Source organism: Mobula birostris, chromosome 13 (genome assembly GCF_030028105.1).
Source record: "Mobula birostris isolate sMobBir1 chromosome 13, sMobBir1.hap1, whole genome shotgun sequence".
Classification (NCBI taxonomy): domain Eukaryota; kingdom Metazoa; phylum Chordata; class Chondrichthyes; order Myliobatiformes; family Myliobatidae; genus Mobula; species Mobula birostris.
In genome coordinates, this window is record NC_092382.1 from 42,699,457 (window position 1) to 42,716,585 (window position 17,129).

General features: G+C 43.8%; 1 protein-coding gene across 1 annotated transcript; it reads left to right on the top strand.

Annotated features, from left to right (window-relative positions):
• The first annotated feature begins 1,840 nt into the window (after positions 1-1,840).
• LOC140207572 (muscarinic acetylcholine receptor M2-like) lies at positions 1,841-3,272 on the top strand. Its single transcript, XM_072276118.1, has one exon. It carries the CDS (start codon positions 1,841-1,843, stop codon positions 3,251-3,253), a length of 1,413 nt encoding a protein of 470 aa, XP_072132219.1. The 3' UTR covers positions 3,254-3,272.
• The last annotated feature ends 13,857 nt before the right edge of the window (positions 3,273-17,129 follow it).

Sequence of the window (17,129 nt, forward strand, 5' to 3'; positions counted from 1 at the left end):
TGCTGTCTCTGACTTCCCTTGTCAGCCACTGTTACCTTATCCTCCCTTTAGAATACTTGGGGATGTATCTATCCTGCGCCTTCTGAATTCCTCCAAGAAACACCAACCATTGCTGATCTGCTATCATCCCTGGCACTGTCCCCTTCCAGTTAAATTTGGCCAGCTCCTCTCTCATGGTTTAGTTACAGTAACCCCTTTTTATCCACTGAAATCCTAATATATCTGACTTCATCTTCTCCCTCCCAAAGTGCAGGGTGGATTTAACATATTATGACAACTGCCTCCTAAGGGTTTCTTTACCTTAAAGTCGCTAATGAAATCTGGTTCATAACACAACACTCAATCCAGAATTGCCTTTCGCTTGGTGTCCTCAACCACAAGCGGTTGTAGAAACCCAACTTGTACGCTTTCTACAAATTCCAACTGTTGGGGTTCGGCACCAACCTAAATTTCTCAATCTACCTGCAAATTGAAATTCTCCATGACTATTGTAACATTTCAATTTTTATATGCCCCTTCTGTCTCCTGTTGTAATTTGTACCCCATCTCTAGGCCACCGTTCGAATGTCTGGATATTATTCCCATCAGGGGCTTTTTACCCTTGCAGTTTCTTAACTCTAATCACAAGGATACTCTATCTTCCAATCCAATGTTTCCGATTTCTAAGGATTTGATTTCACTTTTTACGAACAAATCCTTTCCACCCCGCCCCCCCCCCGCCTACCTCTCTGTCCTTTCCATACAATGTGTCTTTTGACGTTAACCTCCCAACTATGATTTTCTTTCAGCCACGATTCACTGATGCCCACAATGTCATAACTGAAATCTCTAACCTCTACCTTATTGCATATACTGTACAGTGTGCATTAAAATATGACACCTTCAAACTTGTATTCCTTACCCTTTTCGATTCTACCACTATGTTAGATTTCAACTCATCCCAGTCACTGCAACTTTGCTCTATCATCTGCCTGTCATTCCTCACAGTGTCACTACACATTGAATCTACTTGTATACCAACTGCCCCGTCTTCAGACCTATCATTCCAGTTCCCATCCTCCCTGCCTAATCAGTTTAAACCCTCCTCCACAGCTCCAGCAAACCTGCCCACAAGGATATTGCTGTCACTTGGCTTCCGGTGTCACTAATCTTTTTTCTGCAGGTCATAACTTCCCCTTTTAGGCTATTAGTTTCAAGAATATTAGACCATCATTGTTTAGAGTTCTCATGGGTTTCATAACTAGGGTAAATCAATAGTGTTAGGCCACCATTAACATGGTTCTTTAGCATTCTGTTTTGAAACACTTGTTGTTGATCTGACGTAACTCAGTCCCAGATTCTTCTCTCCCTCCTCGACTTTGCTTCATTTCTACTTCTGACTGCAAGTTTATTGGATTGCATGGTTGTTCCTCCTTTAGGTGAGGGATAATTATGTGTATCTGTTTTTCTTGCGTCATTTCTGTAGGCAATTGGGATTTCTCGTGTTCATATAGTTTTTGCTTTTAAAGCACGTGCACTGAAGGGAACCAAGGGATCAGAGGTTTCCCATCATTTTATGTGCATAAAGGTGGACCAATGCAATGAAAACATGTTTGCAATGTCGGGCATCAACACCGTCATTCAGTTAGGCACTACGTACAAAAAGTGATCTCTGTGTTTCCTGTTTAAAAATTAATCTCTCAACAACAATCTTGATTTTTTTTTTACAGCAGATGGTCTTGCGTGTTCTTGATGGTGAGACTTCAATTAGAAATCCTTTAATGCTTGTTTGCTAATATTTTCTCCTTTTTCTCTTATTTTCTACGTTTAGACCGTTTCAGTGCTAACTCAAAGGGAAAGGATGGCTAATTCAACACAGGCAAATGCATCTCTCAGCAACCTAACAGACATTGAAAGAGGAAGCGCTTACAAAACAGTTGGAGTAATCTTCATTGTGACTTCAGCATTATCTTTGAGTCTGGTGACCATTATCGGAAACATTCTGGTTATGCTTTCTATTAAAGTAAACAGACAGTTACAAACAATTAACAACTATTTCATTTCCAGCTTAGCCTGTGCTGATTTGATTATTGGTGTGTTCTCTATGAACCTTTACACCACTTACATCGTCATTGGCTACTGGCCCATGGGCCCAGTGATGTGTGATTTATGGCTGGCTCTAGATTATGTTGCTAGTAATGCATCTGTCATGAACCTTCTTATCATCAGCTTTGACCGATACTTCTGTGTGACAAAGCCTCTCAGCTACCCTGTGAAGAGAACCAGCAAGATGGCAGGGATGATGATTGCAGCTGCTTGGCTGCTGTCATTTATCCTGTGGGCTCCTGCCATTCTCTTCTGGCAGTTCATTGTAGGAGGGCGGACAGCTAAAGAGGGTGAGTGCCATGTACAGTTCTTCTCAAATCCAGTTGTCACTTTTGGCACTGCAATAGCAGCTTTCTATCTACCGGTTATTACCATGACTATTTTGTATGTGCAAATATCCCGTGCTAGCAAGAGTCAGATCAAGAAGGATAAGAAAGAGCCCGAGTCAAACAAAGACACCATTTCTCCCAGTCTAGTGCGGGGCAAAATAATGAAACCGAGTAACAACAACGTTTCCAGTGCACCTGATGGGTTGCAGAATGTCAAAGTACAAAATGGCGAGGCAGCTGGGGAAGTAATGACGGATCATTGTGGCCAAGGAGAGGAAAAGGAGATCTCCAATGACTCGACTTCGCTCAGTGTGGTCCCTTCCATCCAGGAGGAGGAAGGAACGATTGATGAGAGCACACAGGTCTCCACTGCACAAAGGCATTTTAGCATCGGCAGCTCCAAGCTCTCCAGCATAAAGGTTGTCACTAAATCCCAAAAGAGTGAGTACTGCGCTACCACAGTTGAAATAGTGTCAGACAACAGCACCAAGAATAGTAAAGACAAAAAGCTCACCGCAGCCCACAAGATTATTAAAATGACAAAGACCCCTGCTAAGAAAAAGAAGGGATCTGTTACCCGGGAGAAGAAGGTGACCAGGACCATCCTGGCTATTCTGCTGGCATTTATCATCACCTGGACCCCATACAATGTCATGGTACTCATTAACACTTTCTGTTCAGTCTGCGTCCCTAACAAAGTATGGACTATTGGATACTGGCTCTGTTACATCAACAGTACTATCAACCCAGCCTGCTATGCACTATGCAACACTACCTTCAAGAAAACCTTCAAACATCTTCTCTTGTATCAATATAAAGACATTGGTGCATCAAGATAAAATCAGCAACAAGCTCATCTCCATGAACATTATATACATGTTAAAGATGACTTTCATAATGTTTATCTATAAATGTATGTAAGTAAATGTTCAAAATGCAAATTTATGGTTCAAGTAGACATTATATGTAATATGGTGAAAGCACACGAGTTATGTCTAATGAATTTCTAACATCTGCTTAAATGAAGAGTGTTCTGATTATTATGATGTTTCGGAGTGAAATCGTAAATGAATCTGCCTAAATTGCAAATACAATGCCTTCCAGTTAATTGGGGCACACTGGGATTTGTACATTTTGGCCCGATTACATGGTTGCCCCAATTAGCCGAACTTTCATGGAAATAGTTAACAAAGTATAAAAAAGACAAATTACCATTTAAATAAGTAACAAATTATGTATTGAAATGAAATACAGAATAAATTAGAACACAACCAAAATCACCACAGTATATAAAACTGTATTAGTTCCTAATTATTACGCTGGAATTCATTAAGTGTACCCTGACGTGTTCTTTTGATTGACTGTAAGTAAACAACTTCATCACAGACACCAAGTGCAGATAGTGGACAGCTTTCAAACAGTACTTTCGCTGATTGGGACCTCCAAATCCTTATTTTAATTCTAACATTCAACATGATTGCTGATACCTTCAAATTGATCATAGTGCCTAACTTGTTGAAGTATTGAAATTGTTTCATTTCACCCCAGCCGTTCTGGCATCCGCAAGTCTGAATGTTTGAAACCGCAGTGAGTAAAACAGTTCCAAACTGTCTTACCGTTTATCATTTGCCTACGATCAATGACAAAAAATCACTGCTTTTTGAACACAAACACACAAGTAATGCTATTTAAAACGGTTCTTTTAATTACGGCATAGTGTATAACGGCCATATAACTTTCATGTCACTGACGCTAGTTAGAAACTGTTTGGCAACAGATTCCTGCCCCAATTAAGAGGCATAGCTTCCCAAATGAACAAAGGAATCCCATTTTTTCCGTTTTTATTTTCATTAAGTATTGTCCTAAAACAGTGGCTGCCCCAATTAACCAATGGACCAATTAATCCCATTTCACTGAATTATAAAAGTCAACATTGACACATTCAAGCGGTAACGTTCATTTTTATCATATTACTCAGTATCAAAAATTGTATCTTGTCCTTTTATTAACTTTGTGTTTCTAATGGATACACACTTCATTACAGTTTAGTTGGTAGTTGTAATTGGTTGCTTCGAAACTTAATCACTTGTCATAAGGGAGCCGTTGTTGGCGGACCCAAATGCAAGACACAGACACTGAACTACTAGGAACAGGGCTAGTTGTGTCAAGAAAGCAAGGGAAGACAGGAATAAATGACCCTTGACATTGACACAGGCCCTGAACGAGAATAGGATTCTGGGCCTGGGCTAGGACTTGGAGGAGAGACAAGGGACCCGGACGTGGATCTAGGAACTTGGAGCCTCAGCTAGGGCTCCGAGCCAGAGACTGGACAAGGACCCGAAACCTGGGTCTTGACTTGGGCTCGGACCCCAGTCTAGGCGAGGACAAGACGTGGCTACAGGACTGGACGTGAGACTCCAGGACAGGACGAGGGAACTCCAGAACTATGGTTTCAGTCGAAGCAAGCAGCTGAAGAAGGGAGTGGAAGAAATCGAGTAGAAAAAGCAGTTTTTTTTTTAAACACTGCTCAGGGAGAAGGGTCTGCATTGCGCGGGCGCGTGACGTAGCGCGCCAAGGTTTAAAAGCAGACCACCTATACAGCGGCCATCGTCGGAGTGGACTGAGTCAGAGTGGGATGGCTTTGGCTCAACAGGCTTCGGCGAGAACGGGCAGAGGCCAGGGTAGGCTCCGATTAGTTTTTTTGTTCAGATTGTCTAGCGTAGAGAGAATGCCAGGCAGGATGTTGGAATGCTCCTCTTGCAGGATGTGGGAAGTCAGGGAGCCCTCCGGTGTCCCTGACAACCACACCTGCCAGAAGTTCATCCAGCTGCAGATCCTAACAAACTGCGTTAGGGAACTGGAGCAGGAGCTGGAGGACCTGCGGATCATTCGGAAGAATGAGGAGATTATAGATAGCAGCTACAGGGAGGTAGTTACGTCAAAGGAGCAGAGGACAGGAAATTTGGTCACTGTCAGGCAAGGGAAGAGGAAAGGGCAGGCAGAGCAGGGTTCCCCTGTGGCCATTCACCTCAACAACAAGTATAATGCACTGGATACTGTTGGGGGGGATGACTTACCTAGGACTAGCTGCAGTAGCCGGATCTCTGGCACTGAGTCTGGCTCTGCAGTGCAGAAGGGAGGGTGGAAAAAGAGCAGAGCGGTAGTGATAGGGGATTCGATAGTTAGAGGTACAGATAGGAGGTTCTGTGGTCGTGACATCGAATCCAGGATGGTTTGTTGCCTCCCAGGTGCCAGGGTCAAGGATGTCTCTGATCGATTGCATGACATTCTGAAGTGGGGGTGAGGTGTTGATCTGCCAGATGTCGTGGTGCACATCGGCACCAATGACATAGCAAGGAAGAGTGGGGAGGTCCTGGAGTGTGAGTATAGAGAGTTTGGTAGGAAGCTGAAAAACAGGAACTCGAGGGTGGTAATCTCAGGATTGCTACCTGTGCCAGGTGCCAGTGAGGGTAGGAATAGGATGGTGTGGAGAATGAACAACTGGCTGAGGAACTGGCGTAGGGGGCAGGGTTTCAGATTTCAAAATCATTGGGACCTCTTCTGGGGCAGGTGGGACCTGTGCAAGAGAGACGGGTTACACTTGAACTACAGGGGGACCAATATCATTTCAGGGAGGTTTGTTAGTGCTATTGGGGAGGCTTTAAACTAGATTTTCAGGGGGTTGGGAACCAGAGTGCCAGAGCTGACAGTGTGGCTGGGGTGAAAGCAAATGATGTTAACAGTTCAAGCAAATCCGCTAATAGAAAGGTTGTGAGTGGTGGTAAAAATCTTCTGAGGTGTATATATTTCAATGCTAGGAGTATTGCGGGGAAGGCGGACGAGTTGAGGATGTGGATTGACACGTGGAATTATGACGTTATAGAAATTAGTGAAACTTGGCTACAGGAGGGGCAGAACTGGCAGCTTAATATTCCAGGGTTCCGATGTTTCAGATGTGATCGAGGCAGATGAATGAAATGTGGGGCAGTAGCATTGCTTGTTAGGGAAAATATTACAGCAGTGCTCAGGCAGGACAGATTAGAGGGCTTGTCTACTGAGTACTTATGGTTGGAGCTGAGAAACAGGAAAGGTATCGCCACATTAGTGGGATTGTATTACAGACCACCCAATAGTCAACGAGAATTGGAAGAGCAATTCTGCAGAGAGATAGCAGGCAACTGCAGGAAACATAAATTTGTGGTGGTAGGGGATTTTAGTTTTCGATAGATTGATTGGGACTCCCATACTGTTAGGGGTCTAGATGGTTTAGAGTTTGTAAAATGTGTTCAGGAAAGTTTTCTAAATCAATATATAGAGGGACCAAATAGAGGGAATGCAATATTGGATCTCCTGTTAGGAAACGAGTTAGGACAAGTGACGGAAGTGCGTGTAGGGGAGCACTTTGGTTCCAGTGATCATAGCACCATTAGTTTCAATTTGATCATGGACAAGGATAGATCTGGTCCTAGGGTTGATGTTCTTAACTGGAAGAAGGCCAAATTTGAAGAAATCAGAAAGGATTTAAAAAAGCGTGGATTGGGACAGGTCGTTCTCTGGCAAGGATGTGATCGGTAAGTGGGAAGCCTTCAAAGGAGAAATTTTGAGAGTTCAGAATTTGTATGTTCCTGTCAGGATTAAAGGCAAAGTGAATAGGAATAAGGAACCTTGGTTCTCAAGGAATATTGCAACTCTGATAAAGAAGAAGAAGGAGTTGTATGACATGTATAGGAAGCAGGGAATAAATAAGGTGCTTGAGGAGTATAAGAAATGCAAGAAAAGTCTTAAGAAAGAAATCAGGAGGGCTAAAGGAGGACATGAGGTTAACTTGGCAGTCAAAGTGAAGGATAATCCAAAGAGCTTGTACAGGTATATTAAGAGCAAAAGGATTGTAAGGTATAAAATTGGTCCTCTTGAAGATCAGAGTGGTCGGCTATGTGCGGAACCAAAGGAAATGGGGGAGAACTTAAATAGGTTTTTTGCGTCTGCATTTACTAAGGAAAGTGGTATGAAGTCTATAGAATTAAGGGAAACAAGTAGTGAGATCATGGAAACTGTACAGATCGAAAAGGAGGAGGTCCTTGCTGTCTTGAGGAAAATTAAAGTGGATAAATCCCCGGGACCTGACAGGGTGTTCCTCGGACCTTGAAGGAGACTAGTGTTGAAATTTCAGGGGCTCTGGCAGAAATATTTAAGATGTCGCTGTCTACAGGTGAGGTGCCGGAGGATTGGAGAGTGGCTCATGTTGTTCCGTTGTTTAAGAAAGAATCGAAAAGTAATCCGGGAAATTATAGGCCAGTAAGTTTAACGTCGGTAGTAGGTAAGTTATTGGAGGGAGTACTAAGAGACAGAATCTACAAGCATTTGGATAGACAGGGACTTATGAGGAAGAGTCAACATGGATTTGTGCGTGGTAGGTCATGTTTGACCAATCTATTGGAGTTTTACGAGGAGGTTACCAGGAAAGTGGATGTAGGGAAAGCAGTGGATATTGTCTACATGGACTTCACTAAGGCCTTTGACAAGGTCCCGCATGGGAGGTTAGTTAGGAAAATTCAGTCTCTAGGTATACATGGAGAGGTGGTAAATTGGATTAGACATTGGCTCAATGGAAGAAGCCAAAGAGTGGTGGTAGAGAATTGCTTCTCTGAGTGGGGGCCTGTGACTAGTGGTGTGCCACAGAGATCAGTGCTGGGTCCATTGTTATTTGTCATCTATATCAATGATCTGGATGATAATGTGGTAAATAGGATCAGCAAATTTGCTGATGATACAAAGATTGGAGGTGTAGTAGACAGTGAGGAAGGTTTTCAGAGCCTGCAGAGGGACTTGGACCAGCTGGAAAAATGGGCTGAAAAATGGAAGATAGAGTTTAATACAGACAAGTGTGAGGTATTGCACGTTGGAAGGACAAACCAAGGTAAAACATACAGGGTTAATGGTAAGGCACTGAGGAGTGCAGTGGAACAGAGGCATCTGGGAATACAGATACAAAGTTCCCTAAAAGTAGCGTCACAGGTAGATAGGGTCGTAAAGACAGCTTTTGGTACATTGGCCTTTATTAATCAAAGTATTGAGTATAAGAGCTGGAATGTTATGATGAGGTTGTATAAGGCATTGGTGAGGCCGAATCTGGAGTTCTGTGTTCAGTTTTGGTCACTAAATTACAGGAAGGACATAAATAAGGTAGAAAGAGTGCAGAGAAGGTTTACAAGGATGTTGCCAGGACTTGAGAAACTCAGTTACAGAGAAAAGTTGAATACATTAGGACTTTATTCCCTGGAGCGTAGAAGAATGAGGGGAGATTTGATAGAGGTATGTAAAATTATGATGGGTGTAGATAGAGTGAATGCAAGCAGGCTTTTTCCACTGAGGCAAGGGGAGAAAAAAACCAGAGGACATGGGTTAAGGGTGAGGGGGGAAAAGTTTAAAGGGAACATTAGGGGGGGCTTCTTCACACAGAGAGTGGTGGGAGTATGGAATGAGCTGCCAGACAAGGTGGTAAATGCGGGTACTATTTTTAACATTTAAGAATAAATTGGACAGATACATGGATGGGAGGTGTATGGAGGAATATGGTCCGTGTGCAGGTCAGTGGGACTAGGCAGAAAATGGTTCGGCACAGCCAAGGAGGGCCAAAATGCCTGTTTCTTTGCTGTAGTTTCTCTGGTTTCTATGGCTTCTAACCGGGCTGGGTGAGGTACTCCTGGGCTGGGCGGGGCACAGGGACAGGACGAGACACCTGGACTGGACGAGCACACGAAGCGGCCGCACTGGGAGCACTGGACGCAGTAAATCTCATCAGTTGACTCTCAGATGAAGTGTCGTCTCACGTGGAAGGACTGTCTGGGGCCCTGAATGGTGGTGAGGGAGGAAGTGAAAGGGAAGGTGGAACACTTGTTCCGCTTACAAGGATAAACGCCGGGAAAGAGTTCGGTGGGAAGGGATGTGGGTGGGCGGGAACGAATGGAAAAGGGTGTCGCGTAAGGATCGATCCCTGTGGAAAGCAGAGAGAGTGGGGGTGCGGTGGGGAGGGTAAGGTGTACTTGGTGGTGGGGTGCTCCCGATGCAGCCTTCTATATATTGGTGAGACCCGACGCAGACTGGGAGGTCGTTTTGCTGGACACCTACGTTCTGTCCGCCAGAGAAAGCAGGATCTCCCAGTGGCCATATATTTTAATTCCACGTCCCATTCTCATTCTGATATGTCTGTCACAGCCTCCTCTACTGTCAAGATGAGGCTACACTCAGGTTGGAGGAACAACGCCTTAAATTTCGTCTGGGTAGCCTCCAACCTGATGGCATGAACATTGACTTCTCCAACTTCCATTAATGCCCCACCTCCCCTTCTTACCCCATCCGTTATTTATTTATTTATTTATTTATTTATTTATTCATTCATTCATTCATTTATTCTATTTCCCAGCTTTTTTTTTTCCTTTCTCTCTCTCTCTGTCTGTCCCTCTCACAATAACTGCTTGCCTGCTCTCCATCTTCCTCCGGGGCTCCCCTCCCGCTTTCTTTCTCCCTGGGCCTCCTGTCCCATGATCTTCTCCCTTCTCTAGTCTGGTATCCCTTTTCCCAGCTCTTAGCTTTATCCCCTCCCCCTCCTGTCTTCTCCTATCATTTCGGATCTTCCCCTCCCTCTCCCTCCTTCAAATCTTTCACTATCTTTTCTTTCAGCTATTCCCGACGAAGGATGTCGGCCCGAAACGTCGACTGTGCTGCTTTCTGTAGATGCTGCCTTGCCTGTTGCTTGAATTTCCAGCATCTGCAGATTTCCTCGTGTTTGCATCAGACATCCTCTGTGCACCACTGTCGCATTAACCATTGTCTCATTGATCACTGCCTGCCAACCAGGTTCATAACTAGCATTCATACACTCAGTAACACAGTTGAACATGTAGTAAGTCTTGTATCTATTGTTCATAGGTTGTACACAGTTCAACAATAACAGACACAATATTCAAATAGTCTTGTATAAATCAGAATAATTCATTCTATCTCATTCCATCCGGGACATTAGACAGGGAGCAGTGGTTAGAATGGCTGAGATATTCTATCACATGTCCTCAAACAGAGAAGTGCTGCTTCATGCTAGTGGGACAAACTTATTGGGTCAATGGTCAACCCACGGCTGAATGGCTAACCCTTCCCAAATTCTACTTTTCCCTTAATCCACAATTTCTCCTGCTTTACAAAATGCATGTGACAGGAAAATGCATATTTTACATTCGCCCGTGCCTCTCAACACTTTGCAGCATCCGTGGGATCCATTTCAGCTGGACAAGAATAACACTCTAGTAAAGTGGTGATGGAACAGAATTTAACTGATGGCACAAATTCACTCAGTCTGTAACCAAACCAAGTGCATTATTTAGAGATGGGCTCTGCCGTGTATCTAGCATGTGGAGTGACCCTGGGCATGCACCTTGGGCAGGGTATGTACGAATAATTCAGTAGAATACAGACAGGTTCTAGAAAAGAGGGGTTAAGTAAGGACTTTCGTAGATAAGAAGGATAAAAAAGGTGAAATTCTTGATTCCAGAAAACCTGTGAGTAATGTCAAAGAGCATGGAGGAATCCACGTCAAACTTGCAAATGTATTGGAGCCCATCCAATGATTCGCAGAAGCGCTGAGAACTTCATTTTGGGTTGAAGACCCAGTGCCTTGCAGCTGATATCTCAGATCCTGACGCAGCACAGGCGGACTCCAACCAGGTGTATGTGTGTCGATGTGGAAGCTCAGATTTTCACTGTCTAAACTCAGGATGTGGCCAGCATACTGGGAATACTAATGTTCAAAAGAGATGACAGAATGTTGTAACAATACAATATTCTCACCTCGTTCACAGGGCTGGGGTAGCTGGGCTGTCGTGCGGAGGGAGCAGCGGTGACGTTGTGAAGTAAAGACTGCATTCATTATCCCACCATTATCATTCTGCCAGTTATCTTGTCATTATGAGAAAGGATATCCAAGCCTCACAGGATAAGCAGAAGCCCTTCTCATCAGAAATGATGCTAATCCTGCTGGGAGGATACAGTGTAAGGACAGCCTTCCAGAACCATAATTGCACACCAAAGCCATTTGCAGTCTCCTTCACTAAAGTTCCTCGACCAGGCTACATTCAGCCCAGCCAGCCCTACCGCTGATTTTGCTCTGCATGAATCTCCTCCCAACTTGCTTCAATAATTCCATCGAAGGTTCAAAGGTCCAATTTAATGTCAGAGAAATACGTACAATATACATCCTGAAACGTTTTGTGTTCGCAAACATCCACCCAACCAAAGTGCCCCAAAGAATGAACGACAGGTAAACATAAGAACGCCCAAGTCCCCACCCCCAGCTCCCCCCTGCCGTGCAAAAGCGGTTGCAAGAAATAATCTCCCCTCCCGCCACCGACAAAAAAGTAAGAATCGGCACCGCCACCAAGCAGACAAGTGTGAGCAACGCAATTGCAAAGACACAGACTTGAAATGACCGCAAACACTTCGAGTTTCACCTGGTCTTCGACATACCACAGGTTCTCTTTTTCCTTAATATGGGAAAAGGAGGTGTCTCGATCAGCAGACAAATGTATTTCCTTCTTCACAAACTCTATTCAGTCTCCACTTAAGTGTTTCTGTATTATTTACTTAAGACACCTCCTGTCATGGCAATTTTGATTTCTACCTTCTTACCAATCTTTGGATAAGTAAGTGAGATTTTTTGGAGACTAACTTGTGTTGTTGGCCTTTGTCTCCCCCAGCTGACCAATGGAGCATTCTGTCGCCATCCACTTAGGTAAAGGCACTAAGGGTGAAAAAATGTTCTTATTCCACTTGCCAAGATTGGATTGATAAAAGCGGTTTGGAATATTTATTTTGTTGTTTTGTATTTCGTGTTGCAGCTAAATACATTTTTGAAGAACAGTGAATTAGGATCTGCTTTACTGCTGCAGTTGGATGAATTGGTACTGTAACTGGGCGAGCATTCAACCTGGCCAAGCATGCCGCTACTTTTTCTCTTTCATCTTGTTCCCTTTCTGCTTCTGAAACCAACCCCCCCCCCCCCACCCCCGCCAAACACACACACACACACTTTTTCTGAGTGTCTAGCTGCTTCACACGGAGCTGGTTAACAAAAAGCAGAGCCCCTGCAAAGGGAAGCCTGTGCGGCACACTGCGGAATTAGAGCCATAGAACCATCAAAATACAGCACAGAAACAGACCCTTCAGCCCATCTAGAGGGGCCGAAAACTTTAAACTGCCTACTCCCATCGAATGCACCAGGACCATAGCCCTCCATGCTCCTACCATCCATGTACCTGTCCAAACTTCTCTTAAATACTCAAATTGAGCTTGCATGTACCTCATGTGCTGGCAGCTCGTTCCCCACTCTCACAGCCCTCAGAGTGAAAAAGTTTCCCTTCATGATCCCCTTAAACTTCCCCCTTTTTTCTTCTGCTGTGTATTGCAGAGCTCCTCCTGGGTGGTGGAAGCTGTAGATTCTTTGTTGCAGCTGAACATTTCTTTGCTCTTTTACAATTTTGTTTGGTAACCACGTGGCATTTGTGTGTGCAGGAATCCCTGTATTGCAGACCATGTTGTAGGCATTAACCCTTGAACTCCCATAACTGCGTTTTGGATAGTTGTGGTGGTTCAGCTGCAGGCTGCAGCAGACCATTACAGAACACAAGCATCTTCGACAGCTCCAGGCACCAGCATTGATTTGTGTCAATTCACTGATCGGTCACGCACTGTCTTGCCACCAAGAGGGTGTTTATTCCTTTTGCTCAAGTTGCACCAAGATCGGGGGTCCCCAGCCTTTTATATGCCAGAGACTGATACTATTAAGCAAGGGGTTTGTGGTTGCCAGGTAGATATCCAGAGCTTTAATGTGGCATCTGCAGAGTTGTGGTCTGATCACCCTGCACAGTGAAGAAGCTTGCACAAAGCTATTCACGAATTCCTTTCTTGCTTCTCTGGCATTGGAGACTCTCACTTAGGAAAGTGACAGCCAGTACATTGCCTCTCCAGGTTTGAGCTTCTAATTATGGCTGGAGAAGGTGACAATTTTGAGTGAGAGAGTCTTTACTGAACCACCAACGCCTGGTAGATTGTTCTCTCACTGAGTTTCAGAGAAATGCTCCTGAAGATTTTGTGTATGAGAGCCCTTCTTCCAAGAGAATTCCCTCAGTGTCCCCCGCAACTTCCTGTCTCATCAAACAGCTTGTCCTTCTGTCTATGCTCTCTGTTCATTCTGCATACAAGAAGAATACCTGTTTGTCCACGCCCCCGTCCCCCATATCTGGGAGAAACTGGTGCCTGCAGAAACCTTGAAGTCAAACCAAAAGCTTAGTGGCTTGGCACATCATTCCCTGTACACTGCCCAAGTGTAAATATTAGAAACAACCGAAACTTTGTGGATTTCCAGTTCACCAATCAGAAATAAATCAAATCTCTCAGCGTAGTGTCAACTAACCTGAGTTTTTCAAAAAAATGTATGAGTATTTCAAGTTAGCCTGCTGTGCTAAAAGGGGTAGTGTTACCACTGCAAGTTGTCTGGGATAAATAGGAATGCATCACAACACTGTATAGACACGTATCACAATGATGAAAGAATTGAAACTTTGTATCGGTAGAACTGTCTAAAGGAATGAAAGATTTTATGATTACCATTGCACATAAGGATATTTTGAAATAGCTGTACAGTTTTGAAAAGGAAGGTCGGTCCTGAGGAGTCTCAAAACTGTTGATTGATTTCTGCTTGCTGTGAATAGGATGTCTCAGGGGTTTGTTTGTTTCTTGAATTCCTAGACTTGGGCTAGTGCACAGGGATTGGTGTACCTGTGCTTTGTCTTGTATTTATGCAGAAACCAGTTTATCCCAGATATGACAGGGATTTGGAGCCATTCTTCTCTTGTGATGAAGAATGAGGTGAGGGCTTGGAGAAAGAGGGCAAGCAACTCAAAGAGAGAGAGGAAGGAATGAATACTAAGGAGTTTTGATAACTGCATGGAATATTCAGAAGCAATTCATCCACCTAAACATCAATAAGAAACAATGTATCAGATGTCTGTGCATCAGGAAGGATTTTCTCTCTAAAACCTGCCACCTGTTCCAAACATGGATAAACTAGCTATTGTTTTCAGTTGGCAATGAAGGGACTGTAGGTTTGTCACGCTGCAACTGGCATGGAACTTTAATTCCCACATACACTGGAGCTCATTTTACCAAACCCCAGGAAGAGATGCCGCATGCAACATAAAAGAAAACAGTTGTTTTTTTTTTTAATAAGTGGATTCCAAAAAATAAATACCTTAAAGACTACGCACTTAATTTGTCTCCTTCAATAATATTAAGAAAGAAAAATCTGTTTTGTTTCCAGTAACTTGACTATATCCTTACTCAATATCCAGCTGAGATTTATGATCTAATAGAGAATACCACTGTAATTTGCTGATTATGTCTTGTTTTAAAATATCAAAGACAAAATATCTTTTGAACTATTATGGTTTTTAGAAATTCTCCAGCTTGATTACCTCTGATTTTGAACGCTGGAAGCTATGCTGAATTATAGCTTACAAACTTCTCAGTACAAATGATCAGCACGCTCTTAATACACGTAATTATTGATTCCTCTATGATTACTGCCTTGCTGTTAGACAAGGTCATTTGCAGAATGCTTATTTTATTCAAATATGTGTCAAAGTGGAAATGTCTTTCCTTCGGGTCAGTGCCAGTGAATCATTAACAATACCTTACTATTAAAATTTCATGGGACAATGGGGCTAAAGTAAGGTGCCTGTTGCATCTTACATTCCTCATCATTGCCTTCCTTTAGTTTCTCTTCATTGAATGAAATGAATGTAAAACTGACATGTAGCACCCTCATCTTTTTGGTAACACTATCATGCTCTCTGGTGTCTCTCTGATTTATATTAACGTCATTTGACATCTGTATTCGTTAATACCCTCAATATGCATGCACAGAAACTGTATTAACTTCTCATTTCATTGCAGTACCTTTGTTTCAAATGATTGCCCTACATTGTGAATCCATGAATGAGACAAAGTCTTCAGGATGGATTTTGGGCACTGTGGTATGAAAATTACACAATGTTCTGGTTAAGAGATGCAGATGCATTGCAGCGATGCAGCCCTTGACTAGTGATGGTACAGTGGCTTAGTGATGGATCTATCAGGCAAACCTGTCTGGAAAAATAAAAAGAATGGAGAAGATTGGGGGCGAAGAAAAGTGGATCCAACACGACCAAAGGGCTGAATTCCGTTTGGTGGCCGAGACTTGATGAAAACATCGAGCACATAGTTGGTGCACGCGACCCCTGCCAGCAGTCTCGAACTGTAAAACCTCCCGTCCCATGGCACTGGCCGACCTAAACTTGGAGACGTTTAACGTTGACTCGCCAGTCCTTTGGGCGGACACGAATCATTGGCAGTAGTCGATGCGCATTTTAAATGGATTGAGGTCAAAACGGTGAAGACTTCGACGATAAACACTTCACGCATTTTTTACGCATGGAATCCCTGATACTGTAGTCTGTGATAAATGTCCCGCGTTTACAAGTAAGGAATTCCAAGTACTTGCAGAAGATAATGTAGTTCGATCGCAGCATACGTCCCTTTATCGCCCATCTTTAAACAGTATGGCTGAATGAGCTGCTCAGATGTCACGCAGGGGACTCAAAAGTTTCATGAGGAGATGCACCACAGGATCTACTGACTGTTTTTTTTCCGGATGCCAGATAACTTCACTAACCACTGCAGAGGTATTTCTGGGCCGCAGGTTGCATTCCTGATTAGATTTATCGCGCCAGATCCGGACGAACGAGTAAGAGAGAAAAAGACATTGAAAGTGCGTTACGACTGAATTAGGCAACATCGGAACATTGAGGTGGGAGATCCGGTTTATGTTCGCCGGAACCCTGAGAGCCGAAGGTGGATGAAAGGAGAAGTTGTGGTGAAGGAGGACCAGCAAGTTTCTTCAACGCTTGAGGATGGTTATTTGAGAACTTGAGTGTATGCCGCCGACATCCAGACTACCTCAACAGATGGCCGAGTGAATCAACCGTTCCACAACGGGCTAGTGAACAAGCCGGGTTAGCCCCGCAACTTGTCGAGAAGAATCCCCAGTTGCAAACACTGAACCCGGATCATCACTCGAGCCTGGGGTTTCTGGATTCCGCCTATCAGTACGGACCAGAAAACAGGAGGAATATCATCAAGTTGGCTTCGCCTAAAAGCATATAGGGTGGAGAGATGTCCGATCCACAGGGCGACTCTTTATCGGTGTGTCATGTGACATCACGGGATTGGGATATTATTCCGTTAGGTTTGGTCTACTAATCCTGTCCGTGTGATCGGGTTCATTATATCCGGGTGACTACGAGTACGCCAAGCCTATTCGGCTGCTTCGTTCTTTAATTGTAACAATGGCATAGGCACAGCTCAGACATCACCTATAATTTTGCTGATAATACAACTGTTGTAAGCAGGATCTCAGAGGGTGACGAGGAACGGTACACGAGTGAGGTAGATCCGCAGGTTGAGTGATGTCACAACAACGGCCTTGCACCCAACATCACCGAAACTATTGAATTGATTGTGGTCTCCAGGAAGTAGAAGTGGGAAGAGGCGGAGAAGCTTCTGGTTTAAGATGGTGGTGGTGAAGCTCAGTGACCTCCTATCGGCGGCAATAAAAAACAAAGAAAACAA

Excerpts from the sequence above, each read along its gene's own strand:
- LOC140207572 (XM_072276118.1), top strand. The coding sequence starts at position 1,841 with ATGGCTAATTCAACACAGGCAAATGCATCTCTCAGCAACCTAACAGAC.